The 24,638-nt window shown below is 38.2% G+C and overlaps 1 protein-coding gene across 1 annotated transcript in view; it reads right to left on the reverse strand.

Moving 5' to 3' along the window:
• LOC126235269 (DNA (cytosine-5)-methyltransferase 3B-like) overlaps window positions 1-24,638 on the reverse strand; it is a 254,765-nt gene that overhangs the window by 153,241 nt on the left and 76,886 nt on the right. Inside the window, exon 7 of the mRNA XM_049944001.1 lies at window positions 14,718-14,830. Within this exon, the coding sequence (XP_049799958.1) occupies window positions 14,718-14,830 (113 nt within the window). The remainder of the gene's footprint in view (window positions 1-14,717; window positions 14,831-24,638) is intronic.

Consider the following 24,638-nt stretch of genomic DNA (forward strand, 5'->3'; position numbering starts at 1 on the left):
TTCTTTGTTTGTGATTAGAATACATTAGACCTAAAAATAAGAGGATTCTCATGGGTGTGCAACATGTCAAACACCATAAACATAAAACATTTGAATATAATACTTACCACCCTGATCATTTTTCAGGAGATTGTCAAAGTAGGTGAATATATTACAGTAAACTGGGACTGCCTTTATTTACAAAATTATTACACTGTCAGGATAATACACTGTTATGCCCTATTAAATTTATCATACATAAAATATCTAAACTTGACTGTTGTGGCCAAGTGCTGTCAAAACTGAAATATAACAGACATTTTTACTTAAGCTGGTTTAGGAGTCCCTCTTAAGATATTCATCTATAGAGTAGAAGGAGTTGTTTATCAAAAAGTCTTTCAAACTCTATTTAAACAGCGCTTTATCTGAAACCAAGTTTTTAATGGTTGCTGGCAATTTACTGAAAAAGTGCGTTCCTGAACATTGGACCCCTTTCTGGACCAAGGTAAATGATTTTTGGTCTTTATGTAGATTGTTCTTGTTCCTAGTATTCATACTATGTATTCAGCTATTGGTTGGAAATAGTGATATATTACTTGCAACAAATTTCATTAAGGAATAAATATACTGAGAAGCAGTGGTTAGAATACAAAGTTCCGTAAACAGGTTTCTACACAATGTTCTTGAATCTACATCACAAATTATTCTTATTACATGCTAAAAACTTTTGCTCAGTTTAATGAGTCACCCCAGAATATAATCCCATATGACATAATAGAATGAAAGTAAGCAAAGTATGCAAGTTTTTTTATATTGATATTTTCTACATCTGACATCATTCTCACTGCAAATACAGAGCAGTTTAGGCACTTCGGCAATTCTGTTGTATGCCCTTCCCAACTGAATTTATTATCGAGGATTTAATGCCAGAAATTTAACACTGTCAACCTCTTTGATCTGTGACTAGTTTTCACATAGATGTGTTCTGTTAAATCACAAAGATAGCTGACAAGGAACCTCATGAGTGTGAGGTCACAAAAGGCCAGTGACGTTTACGGCCTTTGATGCTCCACATATTGTTTACTACGCAGACACAATATTGGCTGCTGATGGCAACAGGGGGTGGGATGGGGATTTCCAATGGTAAACATAGCATCAAGCTGAACTGCTTAGTTGACGAGTAACTCACAACAGTGCTACAGAGTTAGTGGTGTTGATACAAAGCAGAGCAATAGCAGCCGGCTGGTGTGGCTGTGTGGTTCTAGGTGCTTCAGTATGGAACCACGTGACCGCTATGGTAGCAGGTTTGACCTGCCTCGAGCATGGATGTGTGTGATGTCCTTAGGAAGGTTTAAGTAGTTCTAAGTTCTAGGGGACTGATGACCACAGATGTTAAATCCCATAGTGCTCAGAGCCATTTGAACCATTTTTGAAGAGCAATGGCAATTATAAACAAAGCAAACATTGAATTATATCTACAACAGTTGCTGACATTGCCATTTCATCAAAAAGGAACCAAATGCCTTTCACAGAGTGAGAAAGAAGTGGCAAATGAAATATTACTGTTTCTGCAAACTGAGTCAGTGAAATGTGTGGTTTCATATATGCTTGACTGGATGGACGATATACATAAGGGGTACAATGATGATGATACAAGGTTAACAAGTAATAGTGATATTGAAAAGGGTGTCAAGCCATGAAGTCCAGCACCCTTGCAGAACAGGGAGCCACAAATCCCCTCTGCAGTGAAATGTAGTAAAGGACAATCACTGTCCAAGCAGTGGGTACTAAACATAGTTACATACATGGAAGATCTTCCGTAGCATAGTAAAAGAACAATTATGTACAGATTTTGAATAAGTTCACAGCAGTATGTCCATGTAGTGCATAAGAAAAATAATAGCTATTCATGGAAAGAGAAGGCACACTTGTTACAAAAACTGGTGTTTGCGCTTTTTAAGAATGCTCTACATAGTTTACGAGGTGTACACAACAGAGTCATATTGTGTTATGCATGTAAAATTGTGTGGAACATAGATGACAGTGATTTCAAGGGAAGCAATGAATGGCTGCATAACTTAAAACAGTGCTACAGAATTGGTAGACATAAGATAATGGAATTCCAAACAAAGTGCCAACGGCATGATGCACAGCAAATTGCTGAATCGGACCAAAAATTTGTAGATGAGACAAATAAACTTATCCCATCATTCAGCAAGGAATCTGTTTTCAACTCCAACCAATTGGGATCTAAAGTTGAAATGCATATGAAAGGAACTGCAGAGATTAGAAGCACCAAGATAGTTGTATCTAGATCAACTAACATCAGTGCCTCAACGCATTCATATACAATTATGCTGTCTGTTAATACAGATGGTAAATTGGCCCAAAAGTTATTTATTGAGCTGAAAGATGTTGGGGATGTTCTACCTCTTATGATTCTTTCTTATGTGGATGTTCTCGCGAGGGCAGTAAGGAATATTTATGTCACAGCAAGCAGGAGTGGAAAAATGAGTGTAAGAGAAGTACAACTAAGGAATGTGCACTGCTTTTGGGCAACAGCTGGTCAAAATAACTTGTGTTTGCTTGATTCCTGGTCTGTGTATAAAAATCATACTCCTTTAGAGCAAACTATCCCTCCAGAAATGTGTGTGACATTGCAATTCATACCACCTGAAACCACTGGACAAATTCAGCTTATGGATGTGCTGTTTTTCTGTACTTATACAACATTTTATTATACTATCTGCAGATATGCCTTAAAGGATAGCAGGTTTCATAATATGCTACATGAGAGACTGCTTCACATTCCATCAGTTCTCATCACCCCATTACACCAATATGATTCTATATGCATTCTCTAAGAATCGATACCTAGCTGAACATGCTGCATGGTTTGTACCCCCCAAAGTTTTCCTTTGATCTTGATGGTGCAAACTTCTGTGATCACTGTGGCACAGCAATTTTCATTCCTAAATAAGTCACATAAAACTGCAACCATTCACTTTTTTGAATAATTATGTTTTATTTCATGACCCAGTTTTCGAACCATTTCCATTCATCTTCAGATGGTTTTTGGAAGTTACATCATTATTTCTAGAATAATGCTGGGAGCTGGCTTGTGACACTATGGGTGGCTTTTTTCCATTAGTGTCCATCTGTATGCCTCCATTTTGATGGCCAGTTGGTATTTCACTTCACACACTTTTACACAAGCAACATTTGTATAGCACATGCTGGATGCTAGTGAAGCTTCGCTGTCAGAGTGTAAATTATGAGGGTAATCCCAAAAGTAAGGTCTCCTATTTTCTTATAAGTACATAGACCTGTTTATCTCTACACTGGTTTACATCAGTTTACAGCTTGAACATTTAGCTATTTTTTTGACAAATCACCATTTCTGTCGATGCATTTTTGTAGATGCTGTGGCAGTTTTTGTATGCCCATGTCATACCAGCTTGCCACCATGCTTTTCAGAAAGTTATGAACCTCTTCTTTCACCTCATCATCAGAACTGAATTGCTTTCTGGCCAAATGCTCTTTTAACTTAGGGAACAGGTGATAGTCACTGCATGCCAAGTCGGGTCTATAGGGTGGGTGGGTGATTATGATCCATTGAAACTGTTGCAGGATAGCAAGAGTTTGCCGAGTGATGTGTGGGCGAGCATTGTCATGGAGAATATGTACATCCTCGCTCAACATTTCTCTTCTCTGGTTCTGAATTCCCCTTTTGAGTTTTTTCAGAGTCTTACAGTACCTGTCAGCATTAATTGTGGTCCCAGTGGGCTTAAAGTCGACCAACAATACCCCTTTTTGATCCGAAAAAACAGTTGTCATGACTTTACCGGCAGACTGTGTTTGTTTGTATTTCCACAGCTTTGGGGAAGAAGGATGCTACCACTGGCATGATTGTTGCTTGGTCTCAAGTGTAAAGTGGTATGCCCAGGTTTCGTCACCCATGACAATTGAGTCAAGAAAGTTGTCCTGTTCAGCTGCTAGGCTAGGGAAGCATCAACTCACTGCTGCATGTGGTGCTCAATCAGCATGCGTGGTACCCATCTTGCGCACATCTTCTGGTAGTTCAATGTTTCTGTTAAAATTCTGTGAGTGCTGCTCTGGGAAACCTCAGGAACCAATGTGCAGAGATCATCCAGGATGATCCACCAATCTTCATGCATGCTTTGCTCAACCTTCAACACTGACTCCTCAGAAATTGATGGTCTCCCGCTCCTCTGTTCGTCTTGAATTTCGGTCCGACCAGCTGCAAACTCTCTACACCACTTACGAATATGTTTGAAATCTATGCACGACTCACCATACACTTCCATCAATTGGTGATGGATTTCAATTGGCGCAGTGCCCATTGCGTTCAAAAACCAAATAACCGCGTGCAATTCGCACTTGGCGGTAACATCCAACGGGTGCTCCATTCTCAACGGCAGCCAAGCCAAGACTGAGCGCCTCAGTGCGGTGTGCGCATGTTTACACACAGTGCATGAAGCACTCTTCATAACAGTGTGACCAACTGCCACACAAACAACGTTCTGTACTTATTACCCTCGTAATACAGATTGTGTAAACGTGTGTGAAGTGGTATACTAGCTGGCCATCAAAATGTAGGCATACAGATGGACACGTAATGGAAAAATGCCACCCATACTGTTGCAAGCCAGCACCCTGAATTACGCTAGAAATAATGATGTAACTTCCAGAAACCTTCTGAAGATGAATCTGAAAAGGTTCGAAAACCGGTTCATGAAATAAAACATAATTATTCAAAAAAGTGACTGGCTGCAGTTTTATGTAACTTATTTAAATTCAGTTAACAGTCACGAGTTCTAAAATATCCATAATGAATAAGCATAACTTTTCATTTGATCTTCATGGTGCAAGTTAATGGTTTGTTCTGAACATTTTTTCAATCTCGGCAATGTCCAGTTTGTGACTGTGATGTATCCCATAGAATGCTGATCTCTGCACCTCCTAAATACTCATTTCATGTTACCCTCTTTATGCATATTGTGAGTTATCAGCAGCTAGTATTTTTCCTGTCATAATTGTTAATACAACACTTCAAAATTAGCCTTACTAAAGATTGAATGTGCAACCTCACTCTCAAGGAGTTCTTTGTGAGTCTGCCAATATTCTACCTTGATATCTACATCTACATGTCATTTTCAAAATTGTGAGAAAGATGTACAAAACATCATGCTGTTTTAAATTAACAGCCTGAATTGGTCATACTAAAACTCAGTTTTGTCATACTCGTAATCATAATATGTTGCAAGAGCTAAGGACACACAGTCCTGTACATAACAATGCAGGGTATTGTGTGGAGGATACTATAATAAATCTGTACCACAGGGACATCTGTTCATTTGTAGTTGATTATACATCTTTTGATTAATGAACCCTCTGATTCCATCAATTTTTTATCTATGTCCTTTTAAATTTACCTTGCTTATGTTCATTAAGGGAGTCTTGGAATTTATATGTTGTCTGGGAAAATTTATTTGAAATGTATTTCCTTTTTTTGTTGTATATAATATTATGGACTTAATTATCCTCTAGAATTGCATCTTGTTCTTTCATCAGCAACAGGCAAATATTTAAATATTTAAAATTATTAAGGTACCCAACTTTGTTACAAAACTATACAGAAGATTACTTAATTGAATAATTACTATAAAATTTGCTTATTCTTGAATATCATTTTCTCTGCAAATGTGAACATAGACTCATTGTAAAAATACATCACTAACTCATTGCACCAATCATGCTATCTTTGTTTACTGTGCAATTATGGGAGTCTCTGGAAAGTCTCTGTTGTGTACAGACATGGAGAAGGAAGTACTGGGACACGTTTTTATGTAAGGTGTAGGAAAATTGTTTCTTGTGAGCTGGGAGTGATCAAAGCTGTATGTCAACAAAAATGTTAACTTTTGTGATTGTAAGAAACACAGATCTGTCAATTTTGTAACCATTGTTTATTGTGAATGTGACCTTTTTCATCAAGCCCATTGTACATTAATAATGAGAAGTGGATGTATAGTTGTGTTGAAGCCAAAATTATACTAAACAAATTCAGTTTGTACACATTAATATTTTGTCCTGAAATGTGTAGCACCTGGGCCTCTTCAAGAATCATATCCTAAAGGGTACTGGACAACAAGCTGAACCATTAATTTCATTGAAATATACAGACGAGTATTATTATTTCCATCTTCTAAGTAATTCAACAAACAACTTTAGAACATTATGCACTGCCATTACTCAATATTGACTGATAATATTTACATGTCTGATTTCTCAGACAAAGAAATTTTACTTTAAGAACTAAACTTTCATTATATGGTTAACTTCATATTAATTGAACTGAGGGGACAGGTACATTACACCCTCTATGCTCAAACTTAACCATGAGTGGACTACTACAATTTGAGTGCTGTTTTCCAGTAATGTATGATGGATACCATTAAGTGTTAATGTCATTTTAGAGATCTACACATTGTGATTACAATATCCATCACCTTGGTTAGTGTTTGTGTCTTCATCTATGATTAGTAAAGCTAATGATAAATTAACCTTACTTCCTTGCTGTGGGCTAGGCACTGCCACACACTGGGGCTACTTGGTATCAATTGGACTAGGGCCTGCACAATGTTAAGGAGCTAAACTCCACCAAGAATAAGGTCTAAATCAAGCTATGGCTAGTACTAGTAGTATAATGGGTTAGCACCCATCAGTTATGTCATAAGGCCCCACAGGAGCTAATGCCTTAGTTTAAGTCACATAGTTATTAAGACTAATTAGATTTAAAGAGCACTCTATATGGACACTAGTTTGTTTATAGTTCAGTGAGTGGCCCCTAACCTGTCAGCCTGAGAAACTGCTGCTCCTAACTTGGGGTTTGGTTGTATGCGTTGCTCATGTAAGTGATGTTGCTATTTACGAAGAGCACAGCTCAATACTGTGAACTGTGGAGCCCTTTATAGTTAAGGTTGGTACTGACTGCTCACCTATTTCAGAATTCAGTTAAGTGTCATGCAGGAGTGTACTGCCCATCAAAAAATTTATTGGCTGTAAATACTGTCTGGATGTAGTGTCACTGAGTACTGAATTCCAAGTGCATTGTTTCATTACAACAATAACAAACAAACAAAAACACCTCTTAATCAGTTTAATAAATTTTAAAGTCACAACAGGTGTGCTGTTCCTTTCAGTGATGTTGCATGCCCGAGTGGCACCAAGCTACAGCACCTGGTATCCAACCTCCTTCCAAGGAAATTGCTGTGTTGTTACTCATGATTTAGCAATGAAATTGTGAAGATACAATGCTAAGGAAGAAAGGAGATCAATAACAAAATTTTGAGTCAGTGCAGCCTTAAGGGACACAAAGATGTATCATCTCACAACAAAAGTTGGCGACCAGCAGCAGCTGGACTAGATAATTACAATCCCATGTGTAGGCTGCTGTTAACACAACAACATTAATGCTTGCATTTGGACTGGGAAGCATAGACTGTGGATGGATGGCATCACATTTTATACAGGGATGAATCATGATCCTGCCCTACCCTGGATGACCATTGTCAGTGATTATGGCAGTGACATATGGGGAGATCCCATTATACCAATGTATTACTCCAGGCATCAACATGTAGGGAGCTGTCTGGTATGACTTCAAGTTATGGCTGCTATTGGTTAGGTCACACACATCCTGCACCCATGCCACCTCTCATGTGACATTGTCATGGTGCAAAATCAGACAATGGAAACTCCAGGTTGGAGTGCCATTTTTCAGAAGGACATATCTATTCTAGGATATCAAGAACCAGTTACAACAGTTACTCAGGAATGCAACAGCTTTATCATACCATTCCAAACTGAGTCAGTGCATATATCCACACCAGAGGGGGTGCAATGTCATAAACGATAAGTGAGCTCAGGGTGCCAAGTTCTCTGTAAATTTGACTCGAATCACTGAAATCACTGAAACAACATCACATATGCTCTCAAGCTCTAAAGTTTCTCTTCTTCCCCTCCTCACTTACAAATTTTTCAATTTTTTTTTTGTCATGTAGATTTTTTTACCTATTTTCTAAGAATAGTTAGTTGCATTTGTAATATTACAATCTGCAGTTTATGAGCATAATGTTAAGTGAATGCCTAAAAAAAGGAAAAAAATGAAAAGTACACATTTACATTACCATTGCCACAATTTAAATTAAAGTATAATATTTTTATCTTTCTCACATACAGTACTGCTCAAAAGTATTTTGTAGGGATGATAAATTCAGAAAACAAATTCTTTAGGAGAAAATTTAAATTAAAGAACTTATTTACCAAAACTTTATAATGAGTACTTTATTTTCTTACACATATTTTACAATTCTAGTCTTTGTACCAATAATAAAACACAAATGAACAAATTACAAGGGCTCAAAAGTATATTGCTTAAATTAAGCAGAAGTGGAACAATAAAGAAGATGTGACCCATGACGTTCTTGGCTTGAAACTTGATTGTGCAGACCTTTGTGTGTATTGCTGGAGCACTCCTGTATGGCACAGAGTCCAAGATTTAGGCCAATCCTGCCTGAGGAATCTTCTTCCATTTCTCACACAGTTATTTGTAGACGAAGTCCTTGTTCATACAGTTTTGTTGGCAAACATGTCTTTAAGCTCACCCCAAAGACGTTCTGTAGTTTTAAGTCTGAACCGTTCGAATATCATTACTTCATGCTGCTTCAGAACTGTCTTCAGATGGCCAGAAGTGTGCTTTGAGTCATTGTCATGCTGGATTTGCCAATTACAAGGCATAGTTCATCTTCTGTGAGGTATTATATGGTCCATTAATATTTTGCCATACTTCAGACTATCCATTACCCCATGATTTTCAACCAGAAGACCTACATCACTTCACAAGAAACAGCCCCACACCATGGTACTTCCTTCTCTGGGCTTCATGGTGGGTACACGGTATTTTCTGTCATTCCTCTTGTTTTCCAGCCATCAAATGTACTGTATCCCTTCTGAGGAGAAGAGATTAAACTTGCTTTCATCACTCCATAGAATTTTTGACCTGTCTTCTGTGGTCCATGATGCGTACTTCTTGGCAAACTGTGGTCTGGACTTCAAATTTTTTGCACTTATCATAGATTTTCGAGAAGATTGCCTGCCAATCAGATCTATACCTGTTAAGTGACATTTAACTGTCAAAATATGGATCTTCATGCTGTGTTTTAGCTGTAGATAATTATGTATTGCTCCAGCTGATTTTTGGCAACAGTTGTCGACTGCCTTCAGATGATCCTATCTTTGTTTGGGTATTTTTTCTGAGTCGACCACTTCATGGTTTGTTCTTTATTGTCCCACTTTTTCTCTGAAGCTGGGATGAGACACTCACAAGCTGTTGTGAGATGCAAACACATTTGCCACAAAGGGCTGAGTTTGGACTTGACCCAGTGCTGTGAAAAAGAGCTTGTCTGAAATCTACAGAATATACTTTAGTTTTAAGCACTTCTGTAGTAAATAAAAGTATTAGATTTAGATTTACTTTATGTAATTAGGTCTGTTGGAGCCTTACCATTCTAAAAAAATACTTATGAACCCATTGGAAACACTGTTTATAGCGGAGGTCCATGCCTACATACATTCAGCAATCAGTATTTGTAACCATGGTGAGGTCAAGTAGTCTTCTGTCTGAATAACCAGTTTGTTTTGATTCTGCATTTATATAAACATGACTAACAACCTACTAGTTCAACCACAAACTACTTTTGAGTGATACTTTAAGTAAATGTTATCATATTTTTGTTTGTTTTAAGGATGTGTTGTTTTCTAAGTGGTTTTTTTCTGGTCTTACACTAACAGATACATTATAGCTCTTTGAATTCATTCATTTAATAAAAAAATTTTGTCTATGAGCAAAGTTTTTAGTTTCCTTTAGGATACTTGTACTTTATTAATTTCATTTTTTATTACTAATCGGCAGCTGATTGTATACTTTGAGAACTGACTCAGTAACTCCCTTGGGTACTTTTCATAAGAGTCACAGAGCATTATTTGCTACTGGTAGATCGAGAAAATCAATGGCCCAATGATTGAGCCCTGGAGGACTCTGTATTTTATATTTCCCCAACTTGATTTTACTGCTACCCCTCCCTGCCTTAATTAACCCTTTGGCTCTGCAGCTGCTTGCCCAGCTAGACATAGTCAAGCATGCCCTTGAGGGCACCTAATCTGTTGAGGTGTGATAGTAGCCATCTCTGCGGACTGCTGTCTGTGCTTGAGCTCTTCACTTGGCCAATCTTGCCCTGTGCTGAGTATTTCTGGGGCCAAGGTGGTCACGACTGTCTGGAAGTCTAAGTGTGATCACTGAATTTACAAATGAACACCATGTATCTGGATATTCATTTCATAGCTTTAAATCTGGAGATTAATTGCTCAACAAACATAAGGTGCACTGAAACTGCTTCAGCTGCTAACATGTAACTCCTCATCATTAGTTCTTGCAAATCGTCATAAGGTCTCTGCATGCATCTGAGTTTTATTTGTTATACTGATACTTAATTATCAGCTTTTTGTATGTAACTTATGATGTAAATGCCAGAGAACCATAATGGGCAAACACAGATGTTCATCTGTACTAGCCAACTATCGAGAGAAGCGTCTGTATGCTGAGAGATATTTTTGAAGCTAATCACTATATTTTGAGCTCGATAACCCAATAAATTATCCCCACCAAAACTTCAAAACCAAAAGATGAAAATTTCTGAGTTCTTATTGTACAGGATGCAATTGTTATTACATAGTAGAAATAAACTATTATGTGTAACTTTTGTTTAAGAATTCTATAAGGGAATGACAATGTTTCTACACTACCTAATTAAACATCACCTCTAATTCATAATTATCTAATGACCTTTTGTGCCTCAGAAACAGGTGAGTGTGTGCAATTGACCATCATCTAATGAAGTTAACCTTCATTTTATATGTATAAGTAACATGTCAACATATAAAAATGAACTGCTGTGCATTAGTCTCACTAAAACTCAAAAATGTCTCAACCAATTTGGATGATTCTTTTTATTGTTATGTTCATAATTGTTAAGGCGAGGCTTATATGGAAGAAAAATTTGGAAAAGTTGCCTAGAAAATTGGAAACTCTGGAAATACTGAAAGACCTTTTTTCTATAGGATTTTCATGATTTTCATTATTCACAATTGAAACAATCAACATAAATAACTCTTTTTTTCTTTTGTCCATTATGGACTTGGACTTGAAGCATCCAATCTGTGTTTTTCAGAACAGACCAGATGTTCCACATGTTCATATATAAGGTGTTTGTCAGCACAGTAGTTCATCTGGAGAGGCTCTTCAAACTCAGATAATTCTTTGTTTTTATTTATTTATTTTACACTTTTATATTTCCCATTCTTCTTTCTCATTTGGGTTTTAGACTGGAAATGGCCAAATTAAAAATATTTTTCTTATGAAAAGGAAAGTTGCTACTCATCATATAGTGGAGATGCTGAGTCACAGATAGAAACAACAAAAAGACTGTCACAATATAAGCTTTTGGCCAACAAGGCTTTTGTCGAAAATAGATGACACACACACACACACACACACACACACACACCCACAAATGCAACTCACACACACGACTGCAGCCTGTGGTGTGTGTGTGTGTGTGTGTGTGTGTGTGTGTGTGTGTGTGGGCGCGCGCGCGCATGCGTGGTCATTTTTGTGACAAAGGCCTTGTTGGCCAAAAGCTTATATTGTCAGTCTTTTTGTTGTGCCTACCTGCGACTCAGCATCTCTGCTATATGGTCAGTAACAACTTTCCTTTTCATAATATTGTTACTTTCCATCCTGGATTTTCCATTATTTGATTATAATTTATTTTTTTTGTACTTATTTTTCACTCCCCCCCCCCCCCCCCCAATAATCTTTTCAGAAGTGAGGGCTTAATTTCATCTTCCAGATGTAGAAACTTGGCTAAAAGTTCTTCTGTGTGTCTGTGTGTGGTACGTTTCAAAATATGGTGCAACACACAAGGGTATGTTGCATGTTTTGCACATATATTTAATTTCTTGGCATACATTTTGTTTCAAGCAGACTGCACATCTATGCCATAGTCTGTGTTTCTTGGACTGGTCACTTGGAATGACATTTGGAAAGTGCCTTCCAGTAAAGTGCAAAGGATTCTTGTCAGCAGAGCATCTTCCTTTCCTATCTTTTCTCCATTCTGTAGCAAATTTTTACACAAGTTCTCGAACCAGACATAAATGAAAATCTGCTAATGGTACTTTTCTCCTTATCACTGATATGTGAAGAGTGTGAGCATTCAAAATACAAAGGTCCACAACATGAAAAAAAAAAAACTTTGTGTATGATGTAACAGATTTATGCACAGATCCAACTGAGCTTAATAGCATGTCAGTGTGTTCTGCTGCACCCATACTGCATTGTAGTCAACACATTGTGGCTGCATTACTTTCTCACCAGTCTTCCTGTTTGTCTTTCCCATATCATGCATTTCTGTAACTTCACAGGTACTCGATATCGACACTTCTCTCTTGTCGCACAACTTGATGGCAAGCCGTGTGTGTTGACATAAATTCAACTTCTCCTCATTTTAATTTCTCCTGTAGTTTTGACAAATTGCACCTGCTGTTACGTACAGTACCACATGCTGCTGTTCTATGGCTGTGAAACCAGAGGAACAAGTCTGGACTTGTACACCAATTGTCAACACACAGGGCATGTGTCCATGTATGGCTTCATTAGGGTTTTCACTATGTTGCCAGGTTTCCCCAAATTATGAACTTCAATTTCTGTTGTTGTGCCTGTGTATACAATGAAATCCAAGACACATATAGTTTTACAGTTGCACAACCTAAGTGTCTGGATTCCAAATCTATTTCATTTCAAATGAACTAATTGTATAAAAGGTAAGCAACATTTGAACAATAATAGGCTTTCACCAACATAGAACTTTTGTATGGATTAAATGCACTGCAGAACACCATATGAGCTGTACCAATTATTTTCCTAATTTTACACAAACTGTCATCTACACGACTGCCAAAGTTGTCACTAAAATACAACATTCTTGAAAGTAACAAAAAACTGCCACGGGACATAACTTCGCAAAAAATTGGAGTTCTCAGAAGTACATCTCAGGACCAATATTCCCTTATTCTCAAATTTTTAATATAGGCCATGAGAAGCCAAATACCAATGAAGCAATGCAGTTCTTCAAAACCAGTATCTTTCCACGTGGACAGTTGAGAATGAACTGATTCCAATGTATTTGGCGAAAGGGTAAAATCAGTTTGTTTTAAGTGCTATAAATTTCATCAGATATTCTGATTGAAATAGCATGAAAAGGGACAGAATGCTTGAATAAGGCACTATTTGGTAGTTATATCCTGAAGATGAGTCATCGGATGCTTGCAGTGCTGGACTGAAATCATGCTTTTGCCAATCAAATTGGTATCTAGGGCATGGTCTTTTACTGATCACTTCATCTTCACTTTCAGAATCTGAAGAAGTATCCTGGTGAGCTCTACTAAGTGAAGTACATGAAAATGTATAACTACGAGATTCTTCTGAAGAATCGTGCCATCACTAGAGTGATTGAAGATGCCAGACATACTGTCACTGTCACTCTTCATGAATATCTCCAGTACCTCTTCATGAGTGCAACCATGTCAAAGTGCCATTTCTTCATGGAACTCAAAAGTGATAGTGCTCTAAGACTCCTGATGAATCAACAGAAATCTAAACAACACCACAGAAGCAGAATGTAGATGATCACACACACCAGCTAGCATGAATGTCGACCAGCGACTGTGAAATCTGATGGAAATACCACTGAGCAGTTTTAGATGTCTGCAGAACCACAGGTAGTGGAGCCAGATGAAAGTAAAAGCTGTCATTAGGACTCAGGTACCGGCCAGGCTGTGACAGTGAATGCTGTCTGTAGAGCCCATGGGAAATACCATTGCAGTAGCTAATGATGTCCACAGCCCCCCCTCCAGAAAAGTGGAGTGTGGCAGCATTTTACGTTTGCAGTGCTCAGAGGGTTAAGACAATTATTTGATCTCCGATGTAGAAGAAATATTCTAGCCAAGCCAAAGGTTTGTCTTTTATGCCAGAGTGTGGAAGCTTTTCTTGCTATGTGTCATAGTTTACACTGTCAAATGTGTTGCAAGGTAACGGAAGATTCCTGTTGGATACCTTTTGAAATTTAGTTCAGTTACAATTTCATATGTTAGACTAAATACAGCTTTCTCTGTGGGGAATCCCATATGATAGCCTAACTATGTAAATGTCAGTAAGCCATTTAATGCTGAACATTTTCAGTTTTCTCCATTAATAATGAATTTATTCTGAAAGATATCCAGCTGTTGATAAATAAATAAAATATTGGTGTGGCTACATGGTACTTGCAAAGATGAAGTCATTCAAGAAATGTTCTCTGGTTGCAAGGCACTGATCACAAAGGCCTTATTTGTCTATTAGAAAATGTTTGCAAACTGAAATGGTTCCAAAAATTTTCAAGCTTTTAGAATCTTCAAATTCTGTGAGAGATGCCCCTTTCTGTCAATAAAAGTCCACTAGAGCTGACCTGCAGCTACCTGAAGTTTTTGTAGCAAATTGGTTGATGTACATGAAACAACACGATATGGACATAACAGATACCTACAATTACTTGGCTACTTACCTTACATTCAGTACAAATCACTGCATCAAACAATGGATGTTCATCAGAATTTTCCGGTGGTCGCATGCAGGCAACACAAATGTTTTCACCCTGCTTGTATCTTTCTGCATTGCCTGAAAATAAGCAAGCCACTTCATTTGAGTTTTAGCAAAGATGATGTTGGAGGACAGTGTCCATTAAACTCTTCTTCCCTGCCTTGAAAGAGACCTTAATTAAAACAAGTGTCCAAATGACTTCAGAGCAAAGAATTCATGTTATTCACTCAAACAAAACTCAATATATGACATAATAAGAATATGCAGTCTGTTATTCATTACTTTTTGGTATCACAGGCCTGGAGGATAATTGTATATAATGTGGAATGCTTGCAGATAAATGTTAACAATGGGAAATTACTTTTGAAAATTGTATTAAGAATGAATGACCATTAATTGTAATCTGCTATACTCTGTTATTGTTTAAATATGATAGAAATGGAAAGTTTATGCAACTGTCACGAAAGCCACAATTTTAAAAAAATGCTGCTGCATTTTTAGTTCTATCTGCTGTTGGCTTTGCCAGCCAAAAACCAGTTCATAAGATAAATAACTCACTGTAGTATATTCACAGTTTTGTCTTCGTATTTATATTAAGCTGCTACTTAATTCTCTCTTATTATTAATGTGAGAACACTGATCAATCTCAAAAGATAGCAGCTATACAAAAACTAGAAAAAAATGAAGAATGTGAATTGAACTTTTTGCAGTAATTCATAATTACCGTATTTACTCGAATCTAAGCCACACTTGAATCTAAGCCGCACTTGAAAAATGAGACTCGAAATCAAGGAAAAAAAAAAATTTCCCGAATCTAGGCCGCACCTGAAATTTGAGACACGAAATTCAAGGGGAGAGAAAAGCTTTAGGCCGCACCTCCAAGTTTGCCTATTGTAATATGAGACACAATTTAGGTCGAATGAATGACGATACAGCTACAGTTGTTTGGATCGAGCCGTGAGCTTAGCAGTTAAGCTTTACCAGGTAGCCATTGCTATGCGTCAGGCGCTCCGTCCGTATTTATACGGGTACCCTTCCTTTTTCACGTGCTTCGTCTGGTCTGAATTGATTGCTTATTTGTCTTTGATCTGATAAGTGCCGTTCTCTTTGTTATAGGTGTTTACGTGACTCTAAGCTGAAAATGCATTACTGTACTGTGTCATGCATTGTTTGTCGCATTCTGATAATGTGTGTTTACGGCCTGTCGCCGCTCGCGGCATGGCTTCCTTTTGTGTGCGCTATCGCCGCTTACAATTTAAAAAAGAAAGAGAGTGAGAGGAATCGTCTCATTAGTGAACCAACGCCAAGAGACTGCTATTTGTTGTTATTTACACTGCTGCTTTTCTTTGATAATGATCAACAAGAACCAAATAATAAACCGCGTATGATAGAAGATGTTCTGAACGAGAGTTTAGCGAAAAATTTTTTCCGTTTGAAAATCTTTGCAGACGCCTCTTTAGTACATTACTTTCTGCACAGAAATTAGAGTCCTCTTGGATTTAAAAATCTAGTCAATTGCCGTGCTTCATTTCTGACTGTATCACTATTAGGCATAAGAATAATACGAATATAAACATGACATGATATGTATATTCTTCCGCGTTTGCTGTTGTCTCACTCTAGTTTCGTAGTTTATTAGGCAGACAGGATTTAAATGAGATAGCAGCAAACACAAAAGAATACATGGCAAAATGTTTATATCCATATTATTCTTATGGTGAAGAGAATACTGCATGTGATTCACAATTCATAAAAGTTCCTATTAGCAACCATCTCTTCTCATAGGTAGGAAAAAATTCAGAACGTAGAGTTGGCCATATTGACAAACATCCCAAACAGTCTTGCCAGTCGGATTTTCGTAGCACACTGAAATGCTGCTACATTCGAAGATGAACAATACGAAATTTGTATGTACTTTGTTGGATAATGTACCAAAATGCAGTGGTCGAAACTCGGGGCGGAGGAAAAAAGCTCGTCTTCCACCTCTTTTTTAATTTATTTACTAACGCAGAGGTTTTGGTGCCAGTATTTATCTTTGTGCCTACAAAGCATGCCTGTGTACTGCTACATACATTCGACGGCAGAAGTTAGTTGAGGCGGCATCCACCAACATTTTTCAAAACTTGCGCTTGCTTTGCACTCGATTCTAAGCTGCAGGCGGTTTTTTGGATTACAAAAACCGGAAAAAAAGTGCGGCTTGGATTCGAGTAAATATGGTAATGAATCTAGAGTATCACTTATTTTATTACAAGATGTAGCTAGTGAAACGTGTCTTTGATCTACTTTTGGATTGCATTGATTATCAATTTCTTGTATTATGTGCAGTTACATTGAGACCTATGCATAAAAATAAAAAGCTCCTCTCTTAAACTTGGGCATGGAAGCAGAATACACCTGAAAATTACTTTTTGTTCTGTATTGTGTTTGTGTAAGTCACTGATCACCTTAATTTCTCTATTATTATCGACTGAAAATGTCAATAAAGAGCAAATACATACTGTCTGAATGAAGCTGCAAAAATATTCAGTCAATTTTAATGAATTTTGATGAACTTTCAAGGTAATGCAAAGTTTGGCAACTTACTTTCAATGTACAAAAATGTAAAACAGAGCACATCACAAAATAAAAAGCATTGTATCCTATGAGTACAGTATCAATGATTCAGTGTCTGGATTGGTCAAGTCATGCAAATACCTGGATTCAACACTTCAAAGGAATATGAAATGGAATGATCACATAGGCTCAGTCATAGATAACTCAAGTGGCAGGCTTCAGTTTACTGGTAAAATGCCAGAGATGTTAATTAGTTTACAAAAGAGATTGCTTACTCTATGTAACATATCCTAGAATTCTGCTGACTTGTGTGGGACTCATGCCAAATAGAACTAAAAGGGGATGTTGAATGTCCACAGAGAAGGCCAGCAAAAATGATCTCAAGTTTGTTGGACCCATGGGGAGAATCACACATATGCTGAGGAGACTGAACTGGCAGACACTTGAATATGAATGTAAATATCTCATGAATGCCTACTTACCAAGTTTCAAAAACAGCTTCAAATAATGATTCTAGGAATATACTAAAAATCCCTATGTATTGCACCTGTTGAAGTCATGAGGACAAAGTAAGAGTAATTACAGCACTTACAGAGACATTTAAACAGTCATTCTTCCAGTGTTCCATACGTGAATGGAACAGGAAGACGCCCTAATAACTGGTAGAATGGAAAGTATCAATGGTCATGCACTTCACCGTGGCTTGCAGTTGCAGACTATGGATGCAGATGTAGAACTTTATGAAGAAATCAAAGTGAAAAAGATTAAAAGAAGCATTAAGGGTAAATTAAAGGAATCAAAAACAAGATGGCAAATGCAAATTGACTATGATGGAGTGAAGAAAAAGTGATCTTCATAACAACTGTAAAATAAAAGGGCTGTTAGGTGAAGGATTGCAAAAAGTGGATTTCTGATTAAAACCAATGAACAGTTTAACCAGGAGTAATGGTAGCTGAGATGATGCTCATGCTATGCTGATGTCTGTATGTGAAGAGGTCTATTCAGTTGATACATTAATATGCTAGGTTGATAATGGAGCTACAAGACTTGTAACCAACTATACAGATTATTTTATAGATGTTCTAAATTTTGAAATTGTGGAAGTAAACACCATTCAAGAGACTTCATTATTGCATTTGTATCATGGAAGATGAGGACATTGGGATAAACACTGTCTCAAAAAAATATGGAAAGGGAGTTTGGCATAAGTATTCCTCTGAAAAAATAATTTTGTGAGTCATGTATTTATGACAAAATACATTTTCTTTTTGTTTTTTTGATTTTGAAAATATAATATAATCAGATAGATAACAAAACTCACCAAGTGGCAGCAGGAGGAAACACATAAAAGTTAAGGAAATGTCCAGGCTTTCAGAGCCAGTGCCTCCTTGTTTGGCAGAAGGTTTGAATGGAAAAGAAGAGGGATGAAGGAAATGAACTGACCAGGTTTAGAAAATGGGGAGGGTTAAGGAAAAGTTGCCCAGAATACAGGTTCAGGGAAGACTTACTGGACAGGATGAAAAGGAAAGATTTTCCTTCTTGTCCTGTCTGGTACATCTCTTCTGTCCTGGAATTCTGATTGACTTTTCTGTAGCTCTCCCCATTTGCTAACTTGTCCTTCCTCCTCATCCCATCTGGGAAGTCTTTCCTGACCCAGTGTTCTGGGTGACTTTTCCGTAACTCTCCCCATTTCCTAAACACTGTCAGTTCTTTTTACTCATCCCTCTTCCTTCACATTCCACACTTCTGTCAAAGAAGGAGACACTGGCTCAGAAAGCTTATGCATTTCCTTAACTTTTGTACGTATTTTCTCCTGCCACTGCTTAGCGAGTAGATTTTTTTTATCCATTCAATTGTATTATATTGTTTGTCATTTGTTCCAAGAAAGAAGACAATAAAGACAGATGAATTGATATCAGCAAATGTCTGTGGACATTTTAATGAATATTTTCAAAAGAAGAAATATATGCATTCTAAATCAAACTGCAAAATCATCACAGCTTTTCGAGCTGTGATTAGGTAAGAAGCCAGGAATAAAACACTTGTGCATAATAGGTTCTACGTGCGATGTCAACATCCTAATTCAGAGAAGACAGAAAATGAACAAGAAAGCTATCTAGGGTATGTCATGAGATACGATGGAGGTGTGCATTTTAGAGAATTTGAGTGGAAAAGGAAAATCGAGTCATTCTCAGCAGGGTTGTAATCTTCCAAGAAAGGCCTGGAAGTTGTGAATAACAAGTCAACTTACCATTGCAGAAAGTTAAGCAAAATAAGCAGGGAAAATATGCAGCTCAAAAATTCAAAGAATAGTTAGAGTCAGACACACAAAAGTTTGAAGAAGATTGAAGAGCGCAGAGCTTGTAACAGAGAAGAGAAACTGTTTATCCAGCCTCAATGACAAAGCAAAATCATTCAATGTTAATGAAGTCTTCATTGCTAAACAACTTTGTAATTAAACAAAAAGAGATGGAGCATCATGTGAATAAACTGTCAATGGTATGCAAAGTGCTACTGGAAGCAACCTATGGAAAATTAAATAAATCACAAAAACAGAATAAAACATTGGAATGAACTGTTCTACCAAATGGAGCAAGAAGCATGTCATGTGAGTGGTGTTGCTGTTGTGTTTCTAAAATTTCAATCATAATGCTTGTCATTTGTCCATTATGACTGTGGGATCAAAGGCATTTACATCAACTGCACATGATACTGCAATTGTACAACTCTGAATTCAGCTGAGTATTGTAACTCCAGGCAGGCTGCCAGCAGGTTCTCCACTTGCTCTGGAATCTTCATCACTCACTGCAAGACCAACAAGTGGCACTACATATGCAGACAGAGGGCACTGCTAGTGATCATACCCTCAATGGAGCAAACTGTAGCTTTCAATGCCTTTTAACGTTGGTGTATGCTGAGATCTGGCAGAAGATATGACAAGTCTAGGAAGACCGCCATCAGCATCTGGGCCAAAAAGATCACTTAATTGAAGTGACTAGTAACTCACATGTTTGCCTGTTAGGGGTTGCAATACATTATACAATGTGTACATTATGCATAAAATTTAGTAAATTTTTAGCATGGTTTATGTTCATTGATGTAAAAAAGATATTCCATTCCCTACTTCATCTTATTAGAGGTTGATTTTTACTTATTTATGTACTTAAGTAGCTCATGTTCTTCCTCAGGTTACAAGCTATATCCAAACCAAATTTCATCGAAATTGGTTCAGCAGGTTAGTTGTGAAAATGTAACAGACAAAGTTGCTTTCACATTAACAAAAATCATTATGGATTAAACATTATGAAAATTGTATAAACACTGTATTTACTACATTGAATATTGTTATGTAGAACATATCAAACACTGAAAGTATTTTCATAAATGTGATAAAGTTCAAAAGTCAAAGAGTAAATATCTTTTTAGTAGAGAGTAAATTTATTTCCCTATTTTGCATAATATTATTCAAATCAATAAATATCTTGTACTACATGCTATCTGAAGTAATCTGTTTTCTTTGTTAGTGTTCAAGCTAAGTGCATATCAATCTGTGAAATCAGTTATCAGTTTAGTTGTGAAAATGTAACAGACAGAATTACATTCACATTCATAATATTAGTATGGAGAAAAATGTGTGAATTTTACCCTTTCAACCATATGTCTTTGTGTTTGTAGTATAAAGGTCAACCTCATATCCATCTTCTACAACTGCAGACACAACACACATTCTGGTGAGGTTGAGACTGAGACATTTCTTGTGATGAGGATTGGAATGAGACAACCATCAGATTGAGTCATAGATGAGATTGAGAGATAGTTGGGAGCAGTTCAATTAACCTATGGTATGCAGTATGTGAGTACTGCACTAATAATAGAAATTTTCTTTTGAGAAAGTTGTCAGCAGAAACTAATCATAGTAACTGCTAATTTTATTCTCTTTCAGAAGGCAGAAAAAGCAATTAATTGTTCTTTTCTTTTCAGGTTGGAGGAGAGAAATTTTTTTCTTTTGTTCTCATTTTGTGGACCATTACATCCATAGCTACAACAATGTTCTATTCATTACAACAATGTTCTATTCATTAACTTTGCTGAATACCTGTTAAACATTGTACTTAACAGACAGCAAGCACTCACAACATTTGTTCAGTTGCAGAGTCATCAAATTAACAGTCTGTTTGAATACATTACACAGCCACTTCAATTACAACAAAACCAGCATGAAGCACATAAAGCAACAGACAAAACTGAGAATTATGGAGGTCCATTCCTGTGGTTGGCAGCAAGATGAAATTTGCTGACCACTCGCCATTACTTTCTCCACAGTCAGTCATGCCGGTGTATCCCATCCCACCCTTCTGAAGTCATCAAATGAAATCTCCCTGTGACCTCAACTACTGAAGATTTATCTGCTAATGTAAGATAACCCATATATTCAGCTATTACACAATGTAAGGTTATTGACCTCAGCAGCCAAAGCTTTATCTGCAAACATAAGATGACCCTGTATTTTCTGAATGACACATCTGAAAAAAAAAGCCCCATCTAATACAGGGTAAGTACAGTACATATCAGACTTCCATAAAGTACACACAAAATTACTTCTGTATTTTGTATATAAGTCTCCATTTGAGATAACATGCTACATGTTAAAAACTTATCAATGCTGTTTATATCTAAAAACAAAAATGATGTAACTAACCAAACAAAACCGTTGGTATGTTGATAAAGACACTAACAAACACAAACACACACACAAAATTCAAGCTTTCGCAACCCACAGTTGCTTCATCAGGAAAGAGGTAGGGAGAGGGAATGACGAAAGGATGTGGGTTTTAAGAGAGAGGGTAAGGAGTCATTCCAATCATGGGAGCGGAAAGACTTACATTAGGGGGAAAAAGGGACAGGTATACACTCGCACACACACACATATCCATTCGCACATATACAGACACAACCAGACATATGTAAAGGCAAAGAGTTTGGGCAGAGATGTCAGTCGCGACGGAAGTACAGAGGCAAAGATGTTGTTGAAGTTGTCAAAGTCATCAAAGATTTACTGTCCTACATTCGTACTCTCTGCTGGAAATATCACTTTGCCACGAAGAAAAATAATCCTAATCCTACTCCTAATGATCCAAATCCCCAAGACACTATCCAAATTGAACCCTGTCTGGAACAGTTCCGTCCTCCGTCACAGTGGGACCCACCTCCTCTTCCTCAAAATCGCCCTCTCCAAACCTTCCAGGAATTTCTCACTTCCAGCCATGCCTCTCAATCATTCTTGAAAAACCTTAATCCTACTACCAACATCACCACAGCTGAAGCCCAGGCTATCCGTGATCTGAAGGCTGACCAATCCATCGTCATTCTTCCGGCGGAAAAGGGTTCCACGACCGTGGTACTTAATCGTCGGGAGTATGTGGCTGAGGGATTGCGTCAGCTTTCAGACAACACTACATACAAAGTTCACCAAGGTAATCCCATTCCTGATGTCCAGGCGGAGCTTCAATGAATCCTCAGAAACTTAAGCCCCCTACAAAACCTTACACCTGACTCCATCAACCTCCTGACCCCACCGACACCCCGTACACCTACCTTCTACCTACTTCCTAAAATTCACAAACCCAATCATCCCAGCCGCTCCATTGTAGCTGGTTACCAAGCCCCCACAGAACATATCTCTGCCTACGTAGATCAACACCTTCAACCCATTACATGCAGTCTCCCAATCTTCATCAAAGACACCAACCACTTTCTCGAACGCCTGGAATCCTTACCCAGTCTGTTACCCCCTGAAACCATCCTTGTAACCATTGATGTCACTTCCTTATACACAAATATCCCGCACGTCCAGGGCCTCGCTGCGATGGAGCACTTCCTTTCACGCCGATCACCTGCCACCCTACCTAAAACATCTTTCCTCATTACCTTAGCCAGCTTCATCCTGACTCACAACTTCTTCACTTTCGAAGGCCAACAATTGAAGGGAACAGCCATGGGTACCAGGATTTCCCCCCATACGGCAACCTATATATGGGTCGCTTAGAGGAAGCTTTCTTGGTTACCCAGGCCTGCCAACCCAAAGTTTGGTACAGATTTATTGATGACATCTTCATGATCTGGACTCACGGTGAAGAAGAACTCCAGAATTTCCTCTCCAACCTCAACTCCTTTGGTTTCAGATTCACCTGGTCCTACTCCAAGTCCCATGCCACTTTCCTTGATGTTGACCTCCATCTGTCCCATGGTCAGCTTCACACATCTGTCCACATCAAACCCACCAATAAGCAACAGTACCTCCATTATGACAGCTGCCACCCATTCCATATTAAACGGTCCCTTCCCTACAGCCTAGGTCTTCGTGGCAAATGAATCTGCTCCAGTCCTGAATCCCTGAACCATTACACCAACAACCTGAAAACAGCTTTCGCATCCCACAACTACCCTCCCGACATGGTACAGAAACAAATAACCATAGCCGCTTCCTCATTCCCTCAAACCCAGAACCTCCCACAGAAGAACCCCAAAAGTGCCCCACTTGTGACAGGATACTTTCTGGGACTGGATCAGACTCTGAATGTGGCTCTCCAGCAGGGATATGACTTCCTCAAATCCTGCCCTGAAATGAGATCCATCCGTCATGAAATCCTCCCTACTCCACCAAGAGTGTCTTTCCGCCATCCACCTAACCTTCGTAACCTCTTGGTTCATCCCTATGAAAACCCCAAACCACCTTCCCTACCCTCTGGCTCCTACCCTTGTAACCGCCCCCAGTGTAAAACCTGTCCCATGCACCCTCCCATGACCACCTACTCCAGTCCTGTAACCTGGAAGGTGTACACGATCAAAGGCAGAGCCACGTGTGAAAGCACCCATGTGATTTACCAACTGATCTGCCTACACAGTGAAGCTTTCTATGTGGGAATGACCAGCAACAAACTGTCCATTCGCATGAACGGACACAGGCAGACAGTGTTTGCTGGTAATGAGGATCACCCTGTGGCTAACCATGCCTTGGTGCACGGCCAGCACATCTTGGCACAGTGTTACACCTTCTGGGTTATCTGGATACTTCCCACTAACACCTACCTATCAGAACTCCAGAGATGGGAACGTGCCCTTCAATATATCCTCTCTTCCCGTTACCCACCAGGCTTCAACCTCCACTAATTTCAAGTTGTCGCCGCTCATACCTCACCTATCATTCAACAACGTCTTTGCCTCTGTACTTCCGCCTCGATTGATATCTCTGCCCAAACTCTTTGCCTTTACATATGAAGCATGTGCACGAATAATGCTGTATGGCACATTTTGTAGTTGTTGGGAAATTGAC

Source organism: Schistocerca nitens, chromosome 1, assembly GCF_023898315.1.
Source record: "Schistocerca nitens isolate TAMUIC-IGC-003100 chromosome 1, iqSchNite1.1, whole genome shotgun sequence".
NCBI classification, from domain to species: Eukaryota; Metazoa; Arthropoda; class Insecta; order Orthoptera; family Acrididae; genus Schistocerca; species Schistocerca nitens.